General features: G+C 33.8%; 1 protein-coding gene across 1 annotated transcript in view; it reads right to left on the reverse strand.

Annotated features, from left to right (window-relative positions):
• The window catches only part of SLC36A4 (solute carrier family 36 member 4), a 60,646-nt gene that overhangs the window by 33,714 nt on the left and 14,881 nt on the right, over positions 1-12,051 (reverse strand). Inside the window, exons 2-6 of the mRNA XM_048217334.2 lie at positions 10,459-10,582; positions 9,242-9,332; positions 7,709-7,797; positions 6,554-6,649; positions 4,620-4,704 (exon numbers count right to left, since the gene is read on the reverse strand). Of these exons, the coding sequence (XP_048073291.1) occupies positions 4,620-4,704; positions 6,554-6,649; positions 7,709-7,797; positions 9,242-9,332; positions 10,459-10,582 (485 nt within the window). The remainder of the gene's footprint in view (positions 1-4,619; positions 4,705-6,553; positions 6,650-7,708; positions 7,798-9,241; positions 9,333-10,458; positions 10,583-12,051) is intronic.

Below are 12,051 nucleotides of genomic sequence, written 5' to 3' on the forward strand. Positions count from 1 at the left end.
TAATGATAATTAAAATAGGATAATCTTTGCAAAATAACTTCTTTTATCAAACTGTAAAAAGAAAGTTCACTAGAAAATTATGAAGATGAATTTACTAATTTATTTTGAAGCTTTGTGCTCATGATCCCTGCAAAGGTTCAATTTGTTTTTGAGACAATCAAAAGTGGATGCATACTTGTCAAGAATGACCATGTTCTACTCTGGATATCCTACTCCGACTTATTTTCTTCAGAGGAGGAAACAAGCCCTAAGTACCTCTTAGAAATGTACAGTTGTCAAAATAAAGTTTAGACATCATAGTCTAACTTTAAAACTGTTTTATAAAACAACTTTATAAATTATTGTCACTATCAATAGATACTTATTAAGAATCCACGAAATTCATTCATGGCCATGTGATAGATGTAGATAAATTTTTGCTAGAGCAAAAAACTTCAATAAATCAGTTTTACCTTAAAATTTATTCAGCCACTTCTATAAACCAATATTCAGTGTTCAAGAGAGATACAGTAGTTTATAGGTTCCATATATTAAAAACTGTCTCTTATTCAATTAATCACATAATTCAATTTACTAAAATAGAAATGAAATTTACACAGGAAATAACACTCTTAAAATCTCACAGCAGAGGCAGATAATATTATAATTTAAATACTAGTGAAAATCTATTTGCCCCTGAGCCCCCCTCCCTGCCCCACAAACACAGTAACATGATCAAGTCTCTGGGTAACACCAATTCTTAAGAACCAGACCCTATAGTAGTAACAGGAAGCATTTTTTGAGGACTGAACTAAATATGTGATGCACAACATCGCACCTTATCCTCAAAACAACTCTTTGAGGTGGGTAGTAGTATTAATTTTAATTTATAGTTGAGAAAACTGAGGGTTAGAGAGGGTTAAAAAAACTTACATAGTATCAAGTCAGTAAATGGTAGTTCTAGGATTCCAGCCCAGGTGTGAGACTAGAATTTAGCCTGTGACAGCTGCATGTTATAACCTGACAAAATACCCCAATCTGGGAGGGGGCCCTACCCCAGGAGCCCCCTGGCCTCTACGCTGACATCTCTCTCTCTAAATATAGTAAGTATTAAGAGACCCACAAGTCAGAACTTTAGAACAAAATTATAGTATGATTAACAATTCAAATGTTTCTTTTGATTTTATGCTTATAACTTATGATAAGCAATGGCTAGTGTCACTATAAATGTACACATCATCCTAAACTATAGAGAATATATCTACTAGTTTTAAGCTACATAGGCAATTTGTAACTCATACTGGATTAACAAATGCTCAGGTTACACCACAAACCATTTAAGAAATGCATACCTCACGTTTCTCTTATAACTGGCCATCACAACTTTATATTTTATATTTTATAACTTGAAATAGAAGCAAGATTGGTAATTCACGTTACTTGGTTTTTAAAAATATATATATATTGTTGACTCAATTTTCCCAGTAACTAAATTTATTTATAGCCAAATGCTTCTGCATCCAAGAAGTACCGCCAATAATCAGATTAGACAATGATCAAAATTAAGGTCTAACAAGGATACCTGGCAAGAGAAAATCAGTTACATTACCAATTTTAAAATGGGTAGTTTGAATGGTGAGATGGTTGGGAATATGAAATTAATTCTACCACAAATATCTATAATAATTTAGTATTCTTTGGCAGAAAGATGGTTATAAAAATTGTCAGGATTAAAAAATAAAATAAAGTGCGGATACATACCCAGAGCAAGATTCAGGTAAACATTTGAGTCCTTTGGTGCCCTCTAGAGACAGATATTGGCTATCTAATAGGACTTCCTATGATCTCACATGTTTACCAAAATGCAAAACACTGAAATAAATATTATAAAATAAAATTACTAAATTCAGTTGTTTCCATTTAAAACTTATATTTACTAACATCTACTACTTATTAGTTTTCAATGATTCAGTAATCTAATGGTTAAAAGTCCAAAGGCAGATTGTGTTCTTTAGCAAAGCTAAAATAAATGCAGAATTAAAGCCTTAACACCCTATATTTGTATACTACTTTACATTTTGCAAAGGCTTTCACAAACCTTTTCTCAGCTGAGACTCAGAGTAAGTTTAGGAGGTACAATGGGAGATTTTGTTGCTATTCCCATTTTATAAATAAGGAAACTGAGGCTTGACCAGGGATAAGATTTTGTCCAATGTGTGATTTAAAACTGAGAGAGTAGGGATTTGAAATTGGATCTTCTGTCTCTAAAATCTATGGTCTTAGGTATCAGCATATATTTTTTCCTGTTAATGTAATATCCCTTCCCCACTCTCCATGCCCATATATACCATTTTATCCATCTGAAATTTTCTAGAGTAATTAGAATAAGAACAGAAAGGAGCTACTATAACCACGATGGGCTAGAATCCTTGGAGGCACTACGCATCCGTTTGCCCCGGCCTAATGCTCACAATGACTTAATGGGACCACGAACAGCCCTTGGCAGTTACAGGGCAGGAGGTTTACACATCTGAGCGGCAACTAAACCCTACTTCTTTGATTTAATAAAATATTGCACCTTTGATTTTATATAGATTAATGTGGTAATAAACTTAAAGTTTTTAACTCTAGCAGTAGTAGTAATTGGCAAGGTATAATCAGTGTGTCTACCATTGGAGACTGCTATAAAATGTGGGAGTGAACATCTCTGACCCTGCCGTTTCACTGCCCATCTGTCTGCTCTGCCGAGGTGAGGTGTTCAGTATTGCTTTCAACTTTCCTCAAGTCTGAGTATCTTTTTCCATGTTGGCGTTTTATACCTCAAAAAGACTTTCATTCTTCTATCTACAGCAGGCACTCTCTTTACCTCCCAGAAAGTGACTTTTTCTCCCTGGTCTTCTTAGAATATGTGCAAATAAGTTACATTCTTCCAATCAACTTTGGAAGCAACTGATAATATTTTGCAGGAAAAAGTCATCCACCCTAAGCTTATAGACATCTATTATGTCATACGCACACACACAGCTAAAATTAGACAAGATCCTGTCCAGTGATAAGCAATTAATTTATATACTGGGTGGCAGCTGGGTCACAGACCTAGGTCTCAGCTTAATTCACATGACTTAGGGCACACTGCTCATGCTTTGTGAGAGTCAATTTACACATTCAAAAAATGAGCGTTGTACATTACAGAGCAGTTGAAAAGACTAAATGAAAAATGTCATGCTTTACTAACGTAAGATTATAAGGCATTATTAGCATTATCCATAAACTCAAATCAAACTTTTTGGTAGCCCTCTTAGGAGATATTAGAAAAGATATATTACTACCAAGTTGTATAATCCTAAAAAGGAATCATTTCCACTGTCTTCTACATAAATGACTGGTAAAATGGTGTGTCTTATCAGTTCTTAATAACAGATAGCCCCTTGACTGAGTTAATAGTCCAAAGAATATGCAATTTGTGGATTAAATACTTGTAAATCAAAAGCATATATCTATACTGAGTAATGCTAATGAAAGCATCAACTCTCTTATTTATAAAGAAGGGTTGACTCAATGAGCATTTCCAACATTAAAAATTCTAAGCTAGGGGCCTTAGCAAATTATGGCCCATACACCAAATTCAGCCTACCACCTAATTATGCAAATATAATTTTATTGGAATATTATTACCATATATATTTGTTAATATATTATTATCTATGGCTAAGTTGGGAAGAAGACCATAGGGCCTGCAAAACTGAAAATATTTATTATCTGGCCCTTTCCAGAAAAAGTTTGCCATTCCTGGTCTAAATATAAAATAAAGCATACTTTTATACTTGAAAAAGTGAGCCAAATATATACTTATAGATATACATATAGATTCTTTAGAAAACATATTCACATCATTTTGCATTAAAATACCTACAAGTACTATATATTACTATGTAAAATGTCTAATATTGCACAATGCACATGTGGATAGTTAATAAATGTTATTGATTAAAATAATGATTAAAGAAGAACAGGGCGTAATGTACTAGTTACAAGCCAGAGCGCATAAAGAAATGTTTCAGCGTTGCTTTGATAGGAGAGCTTTTTTATTTCAGTGCTTTGCATGTTTGTTCAAATTGACAGTCAGTCTCTACCAAGACTGCAAACCACTTCCTGTTAAAGCAAATCCTTAAAGTATGGAGAGAATTACAGAACACTGCACATTTTTGGACACAGTATCTTTTTAGACAATAGCAATAATTACTGGATTTTAGTAATAACCACTTTTTACTTCACTTTTTAGGTTGCTGGCTAAAGCCTTATACATTTATTTATGAAAAATCAGTTTAAAAATATGCTCCCCAAACATCTGTGTTTCTGCTTTTGAGACCTAAATTTCAAGTACCTAAGAGACAGTATGTCCAGTTCAGATCTGACAGAACAAACATTACTGATTTATATGGCAAGAAAAGTAAAACCAACAATAGTAGCAGAAAATCCAACTTACAAAAAAGAAGACTAAAGGAAAATTTACAAAGGAACATGTTTTAGGAAAGGAACACATTTCCATGTTCAACCATGGCTTGTTCAGAGGAGATAACGATCCCATAACTATGGAAGTGGAAGAAACTGATCTCAATAACTGCAGAAAAAATACTTACTTGTTTTACATTTTCAGCTAAGAAGACAATATAAACACTACAGAATCCCAGCTGTGTTATCACCAGAAAAAAGTCAACCACACTCCTGAAAAGAGATACCCACAAGTAAGTACTGATAAGAGGTGCTAATATATCAATATATTTTTCTTTTTAAACTATTTTAAAACATTTAATTATAGCTTATATTCTTTTCACTTCCTTAAAATAAGAAATAAACAAAATGTGTATTTTCTACAAACAGCACACATTTATGATCAGCATGTCACTAGAATTATTATTGAGCAAAAAGATGTTCCATTAAGTTAAAAGCCCAAAATTTCCCTATCACTTACTTCTGAAATTCTGAGTATCTGCTTATAAAACAATATCATGAAAACATGTCCTCTTTTAGATTAAGCCCATCTCTCCTACATCTCGAGATCTTTTTCTGATTAACCCAGTGTATTTTCCAGCCCTCCTGGCTTCATGTCATTTGCAAATATGATGAGTGAGCATGCCCTCCACTATTCAAATCACTAATAACATGAAATGGGAGAGGACTGGGGACACAGCCCTAAATTATAAGACCAAAGACCCCTCCAGTAGTTTAGCTCTGTTCTTATCGTCTAATAAGATACTTAAGAAAATTCTAGCTACATAAAACAGTGTACAGAAGTGGAAAGGTGATGTCACCAAATTAGCGTAGTTTGGGTATGGTAGTTAATCAGGTTATAGATCTGCCTACATGTTATTAATATGCAGCCCATATTTCTCTATTTTGTTTGGAAAACAGTGAGTGATTACAACAGCATGCACCTACTAATTCATTATAGTTTTTAGTTTTTATAGTTTTTATTTGACCATCGACGTCAGCTGTCCAACAACCTGGTCTACAAATCTACACACCTTCCTTCTCTCATCTGAAATTGGAAGGGCCCTTGCCTATCTCCATTCTCGTCATAACTATAGCTCTCATAGCTTTTCAGGGATCTCACCTGTAAATAATCTTGGTACCCTGCAATGAATTCAGTCTCTTCTCTCTGAAGAATTACGTTTAAGTATTCCCTGAAGATCTTTTCATCCACCTTGAATTTTAGTACCCTACCAATAATCATTCCAGCCACATCTACCCAAAAGTCATTCTTCTTGATAGAAAAAAATCAACGAAGCTGCCTCTACTCTGGGGTAGATGGAGGAAGAACATAGGGTTCTGGGGCAAATCCCAGGACAGTAGGCTGCTCTCTTCCTTCTTCTACTTGGCATATCAGGAACTCTGAGCAGCTCATAAACAAATCTAACTTCTTACAAATCCCCAGGAAAGCCATATTTAACCATAAACTCTACTAGCACTGTTTTTTTTTCTTCTTTTAATTTCCACTGCACATATCACTTGTACCAGAGTGAGCATTTTGTTGATTACCTATGCTTATTTTTCCAGTCCTGTATTCATCTGGCTTTGATCAGTCATGGCTACCAATGATAAAGTTACATTTAAACAATAAGTTAACAAAATTAAGATTGTATTAAAATACGCACTCCATATATTCTATGAGCATGTAGCTAAACACCACAATTTTGTCTAAAGTAATGAGATTGCAACATTTTTCTTGCTTTTTCTCCTTTCCTTAAATATTAACATAATAACATCATAGGTTACCCAGATGCTTTATAAATATCATTTTATTTCAACTACTATAGTAATCCTGTGAAGTAAGTATCACCATAAACTCATCTGATGGTGAGAAAATTAAAACAAAATGCTTAATCTTTTGACTCAGGTCATAAAACTGAAAAATGGTAGAGTTGAGATTTGAATCCAAGTCTGTGTAACTCTAAAGATTATGTTTATTCCCCCAGCTTTATCATACTTCTACTCATGTATCTTGTCAAATTAAAATACTTAAAAAGAAATGTGATTTCTGTAATCAGATATTAATAACACAGCAAGTGCTTACCGTCCCCACGCTGCTTGCTTCTGAAGACAGCTCCAAGGACTTACTTCCATAGCAAAACTCACAGTGTCACTATAACCTAATGTTGACTTTTTAAACCTGTAATTCAAGGACATACATACATATGAAAAAGGAAAATTGTGAAGCTGGTCCATAAATCCAACCCTTAAAAAGAACATCAAATAAATAGGAATTAATAAACGCAAGGCTACACACTGACAGAGGAGTTCCTGAAATTTCAAGATCTGCATACTCTTAAGATACGTCTCATGCAATTTTAAATCTGTTCTTTTTACCAACATATTAGTTTTTACCTACTGTTAAAGTTTACATATTTGTAGAAGTGATATGATATAATGTTTGTGCTTCACTGATTTAAATATGTAAATATTTCAATTCTGAAAAACATCAACTATATTTTTCATGCCTAAATTATTTATTCTTAGAAGGGCATTATTTTTTACATCTGCACAGGGCTTTACAGCATATTTACACATAAACTATCTTACCTAATACTCAGCCACATGAGATAGGCATTATTTCCCCTTGTTCTCTTTCCCACTTTTTTTTTCAAGTATCATTGGTATTTAAAGATCATAAATGACTTGCCCAAAGTTTTAAGAACATTTAACAACAATAACAAATGGAGTTAAGATTAGAATATTAGTTTACTAGAATAGGCAATATTTATTTTTTAAATAGTCCACTGTGCAGTAGAAACATTTCTGATACACATGGAAAAAGAATATTATTTTACTATTTACTATTTTACTGACAACCCACCTATTAGCAAAAAACACCTAAGGCATCATCCCCTAAAATGAATTCCTAAAAAACTGAAGACTGTTACTCTATAACTAAAAGTCGTGCTGTGGCCTCCATTTCCCCCCATTTCTTTCTTTCCTGATTTTTTAAATTTACATGGAAAGAAACCATCCTTCACTAATAGGGCTATATTTTAAAAGAAGTAAATATATTCTGACCAGATTTCAATCACAGGAAATATCTTTTTCCATATTCATTATTTTAGACTTGCCTATATAACAAATTAGAGGAAATAAAATTGTTAGTTGCAAAACACAGTTAAGACTATCTGATGCTTTAAATAAATACGTAACTTTAAAATAAACAGAATACACTTAACAAATCCTCATTTACCTCTGACACAGAAAGTGACTGCACCGTACCAAAATGTGCATACAGTGAACAGAAATAATTCCTATAAACACAAGGCTGATTGGTCCAAGCTGTGGAGGGAAAAACGTATAGGATTAAATATTTAAGTTCAACAAAAATTAAGTTGTCTTATAAGCAATGAGACAATGGACTACTCATTTGTGTGAATCAAACTGGACAAATGGACAAAATGATTAGTCATTTGCACACAGAAAGATTCATAAACTTGATACTGAAAGAATTTCAGCAATACTTAAGCACACGGGACTCCATCTCATCGGCTTGCTAAGCCAAACCTATGAACATAGAGTATAGCCGTGCAATAAGACAGGACAGAATACATCACATTTAACATCGGATGGCAAGTCTATGACTATCAGTGTCCCACCATGATAATTAAATGCAACTATGAATCATTGTCTGAATTACTAAAAAGCACTATACTAATCTGAGACTGTGATTGTTGAGCACTTGCTATGTATGTGGAAGTATGCCTAGAAAAAGATGATTCGAAAAAGTGGTACATAAAAACTTTCAAGTATTTGTTTGCTAAAATTAAAGTAATGCCTGGATTATTGAGACCCAGACAAAATATTGTCAAAATTTATTACTATAATCAGAAATGTTTACGTTTCTCTAAATTAGGGTGGGCAAGTCAAATGCAGAGAAAGAGGGTAGTTAAAACTGTTCTTAGAAAACTGATAAGGTTTTAAACCTCTAATAAAAGGTTAAATAGGGGTGCCTGGGTGCTCAGTCAGTTAAACATCTATCTTTGGCTCAGGTCATGATCTCAGGGTCCTGGGATTAAGCCCCACATTCAGCTCCCTGCTCAGCGGAGTCTGCTTTTCCCTCTCCTCTGCCTCTCCCTCCACTCGTGCTCTCTCTCGCTCTCTCTCTCAAATAAATAGAATCTTTTCAAAAAGTAAAAAAATAAAAAAGGTTAAATATAATTTCATTACTTCATAAGTGAATTCTCCCTTACCGAGATTCTCTGTAATGACAGTAACTGGTTCTAACAACATTTTGCACATTTGTTTTCAAACGATATTGTTAGTCCTTTTCTTTACTACTACTTTTTAAATCTGAAAACCACATATTTTATTCTGAATCTAAAAAACCATAAAATTTCACCAATACAAATAATCTACTCTATAAATATATTTGTTGATATGAGTACATTGCTTACATCCCTGAAAATCCAGAAGAATAATCAGATATAACCATACTTGGAAAAATTGAATACTATTTTAGGATCTTTCTGTCAAATAACTTTCTGCAAAGTATTTGAAAGTGAAGTAATTAAAAAGAAAGTTAAGTAATTAAACAGAAATGAAAAGAGTAATTAATTCTCATTTTTGTTAAATGCTACTATCATTGTTCACACAATCTTATCAGTACAATCTCATTGTCACCTGGTCAGGTTATATGTGACTAGGCCAGATGTTAGCTTGTAATTTTTGCTATAATTAAGACTGTAACTGTAATTTAGCTAGAGTTCACAAAGATAAGACTTACCACTATGCCTGCATTTTTTATTGCCAGTGGAAGTCCTAAAAGGCCAGTTCCAATATTTCCTTTAAGAAGATGCATAAGAGTTTGCACAAATCTGAAAAGTAAAAGTTGCAAGATTTTAGGAAAAAAGCTAATAAAAATCACATGATCATGGTTTTAGCATTAGAAGGGAACTGAAAATTAATCTAGGCAAGGAATCAGATAACATTTCCACTCAACCGAAGTTGGAATAGGCCAGAGGTCATATTGGTTCATGTGCTACTTTTGCCTTAAAAGGAGAATATAGAGGATTATTAAGGAGATTAAATGAGATATTAAGTGAAAGTATTTTTGTACATACTAAAGAAATACAGAAAAGGTAATTTTCTCATAAAATCCCTGGCTGCTATGACATTCAGAAGAATGTTGAAGATTATATATGGCTGTTAAGACAGAGCAATTTATTGACCCTGTCTATGTAATCATGGTACTAAACACATTTGATCTATGATTATCAACCTAACAGGAAGTTAATTAAAAGAAAAAGCACACAAGTTCTATAACTACATGTATCAACAGGTAAGATAAATACTAATTAATGTTTAGACATCATGTACTCCTTAAGGAATTTCACCTAAGTTTCCAAGAGGCATTTGAAGGCAGTCTCCTGACCAAGGAAAAATAAATTAAACTAGGAAGAATAGCCCAAATTTTAAACTTATGAAACATGCTTGCCTAAGTTTTTTAGTTTATACTATTCTTTTCTGATCAACTAAAATGTAACTTTGCTTAACTGTTAAGTTACTATTAGAGTAAGAATGTATTCAAATCTATTAATGATGACAAAATAACAAAAACGGTTCTACAAGGGTCCATTACCTTCCCACCACCATGACTTTGTTTCATACCATTCACTCAGCATCAAGAAGTGTTTACTACCTCACACTGTCTACCTCCTAACCATTTCAGAAGCCACAGCTCTTAAAATTTCTATTCTTTTCAATCAGATCTCCCTTCTTGCCAGATCCCCAGCACGGGACCATCACTGCAGCAATTCCCACACGCTGCTCTCTATTTTAGATGCATTTTTTCTTTCCCAGATGGACTATAAATACCTTGAGGGTAGGGACAATGTCTTACTCATCTGTGTGTCTTCTGCAGTATCTAGAAAAGTGCTTTACCTACAGAAGATTACAAAATATAACTAAATGAAAAGGAGACATATAACCCGTAACACTTACGAAATGCCCTCTTGATCATCGAGCTGGTAATGCTTCTGAGCAGGAAGCAGCTCTTGCTCATGCTCTTCATCTGATGTCCCATCAAAATTCTGCTCATTTATTAAGGGCCTCATTACATCCATATCTTCAAAAAGAAAAAGTACTTCACTATGATTTTTAACGCTGAGTTAAAGCTGGTATAAATGAATTTTTTAAAAGAAGGACATACCACTTGTACTTACCTTTACTATCTCCACTCTAAGGTAATTCACATTAATACTCTGAGTTCTAGTGTATTTAAAAATCAACTAGACTTACTTGCTGGTTATTTTGTTTGGACAAAGCAGTGCAAAGTGCAAAGCTTAAGTATTCAATGGAAAACTTTTTGTTTTGTCTACATGAGGTTTTGGCATATGATCACAGAGTTATGAGATAAAAAATGTGAATAATTGGGGCACCTGGTTGGCTCAGTCGGTTAAGCGTCTGCCTTTGGCTGGGGTCATGATTCCAGGGTTCTAGGATTGAGCCCACACCGGGCTCCTTGCTCAGCAGGGCGCCTAATTCTCCCTCTCCCTCTGTCTGCCACTCCCCCTGCTTGTGCTCTCGCTCTCTCTCTGTCAAATAAATCAATAAAATCTTTTTTAAAATGTGAATAATCAAATGAATTTTTTACCTCTTTTAGCTTCAATCATACTGTATACATAAATAGTAATCATATTTTTAAATACTTTAAGAAAATTATAGCAGGGGTGAGGGGAGGGGCAGAGGGAGAGGGAGAGAGAGAATCTTAAGCAGGCTCCATGCCCAACATGGAGCCCAACACAGGGCTCGATCTCATGACCCTGAGATTATGACAGGAGCTGAAATCAAGTGTCAGATGCTTAATCAACAAGCCATCCAGGCACCCCCCCCCAAATGTATTCTTATATCTAACAGTTTTTAGCAAGATTGACAATGACATTAGTCATTACTGTCTGCCTCGTTCTAGTAAAATTCACTAAACTCAAATTTATTGAGATGACCGACATGCATTAGCAAGGTTTGAAGTACAGGATATCTTAAAGAAGTGAAAGATTGTTCCGTTCAAATACATACAATAAACCTACGAACCAGACAACTGGGGTAACCTAAATAGTTAGGAATGACTGATTGACATATAATTTCTTAAAACTTTTTATTTTGAAATAATTATAAATTTATATTAAATTTGTAAGAAGAGTACAAAAAAATTCCTATGTATCCTTTACAGACTTAGCAATTTTGAACATTTTGCCATGTTTGCCTTTTCTCTCTCAAATGTGTATCACTTTCTGTACTATCTGAGAGTAGGTTACATGTATCATACCACTTTACCCTATAGTCGGCATATACTCTCTAAGAACAAGAAGTTCTTGAATATTCATATCACAGTCAACAAACTCAGTTTAATGTTGATGCAATATGTTAATCTATGTTCCGTATTCTAATATCATCAATTGTACCAACAAAGTTCTCTCAGAAATTGTTTTCAGCACAGGCTCATTTATTGGATTTAGTTGAGTTATTCTACTGGTGACCTTTGCCATTGTATCTTTTATGATGCCCTTAATCCTCCTTTTTTTCTTCCTTAATCTT

The sequence above is a fragment of the Ursus arctos genome, unplaced genomic scaffold (assembly GCF_023065955.2).
Source record: "Ursus arctos isolate Adak ecotype North America unplaced genomic scaffold, UrsArc2.0 scaffold_22, whole genome shotgun sequence".
NCBI lineage: Eukaryota > Metazoa > Chordata > Mammalia > Carnivora > Ursidae > Ursus > Ursus arctos.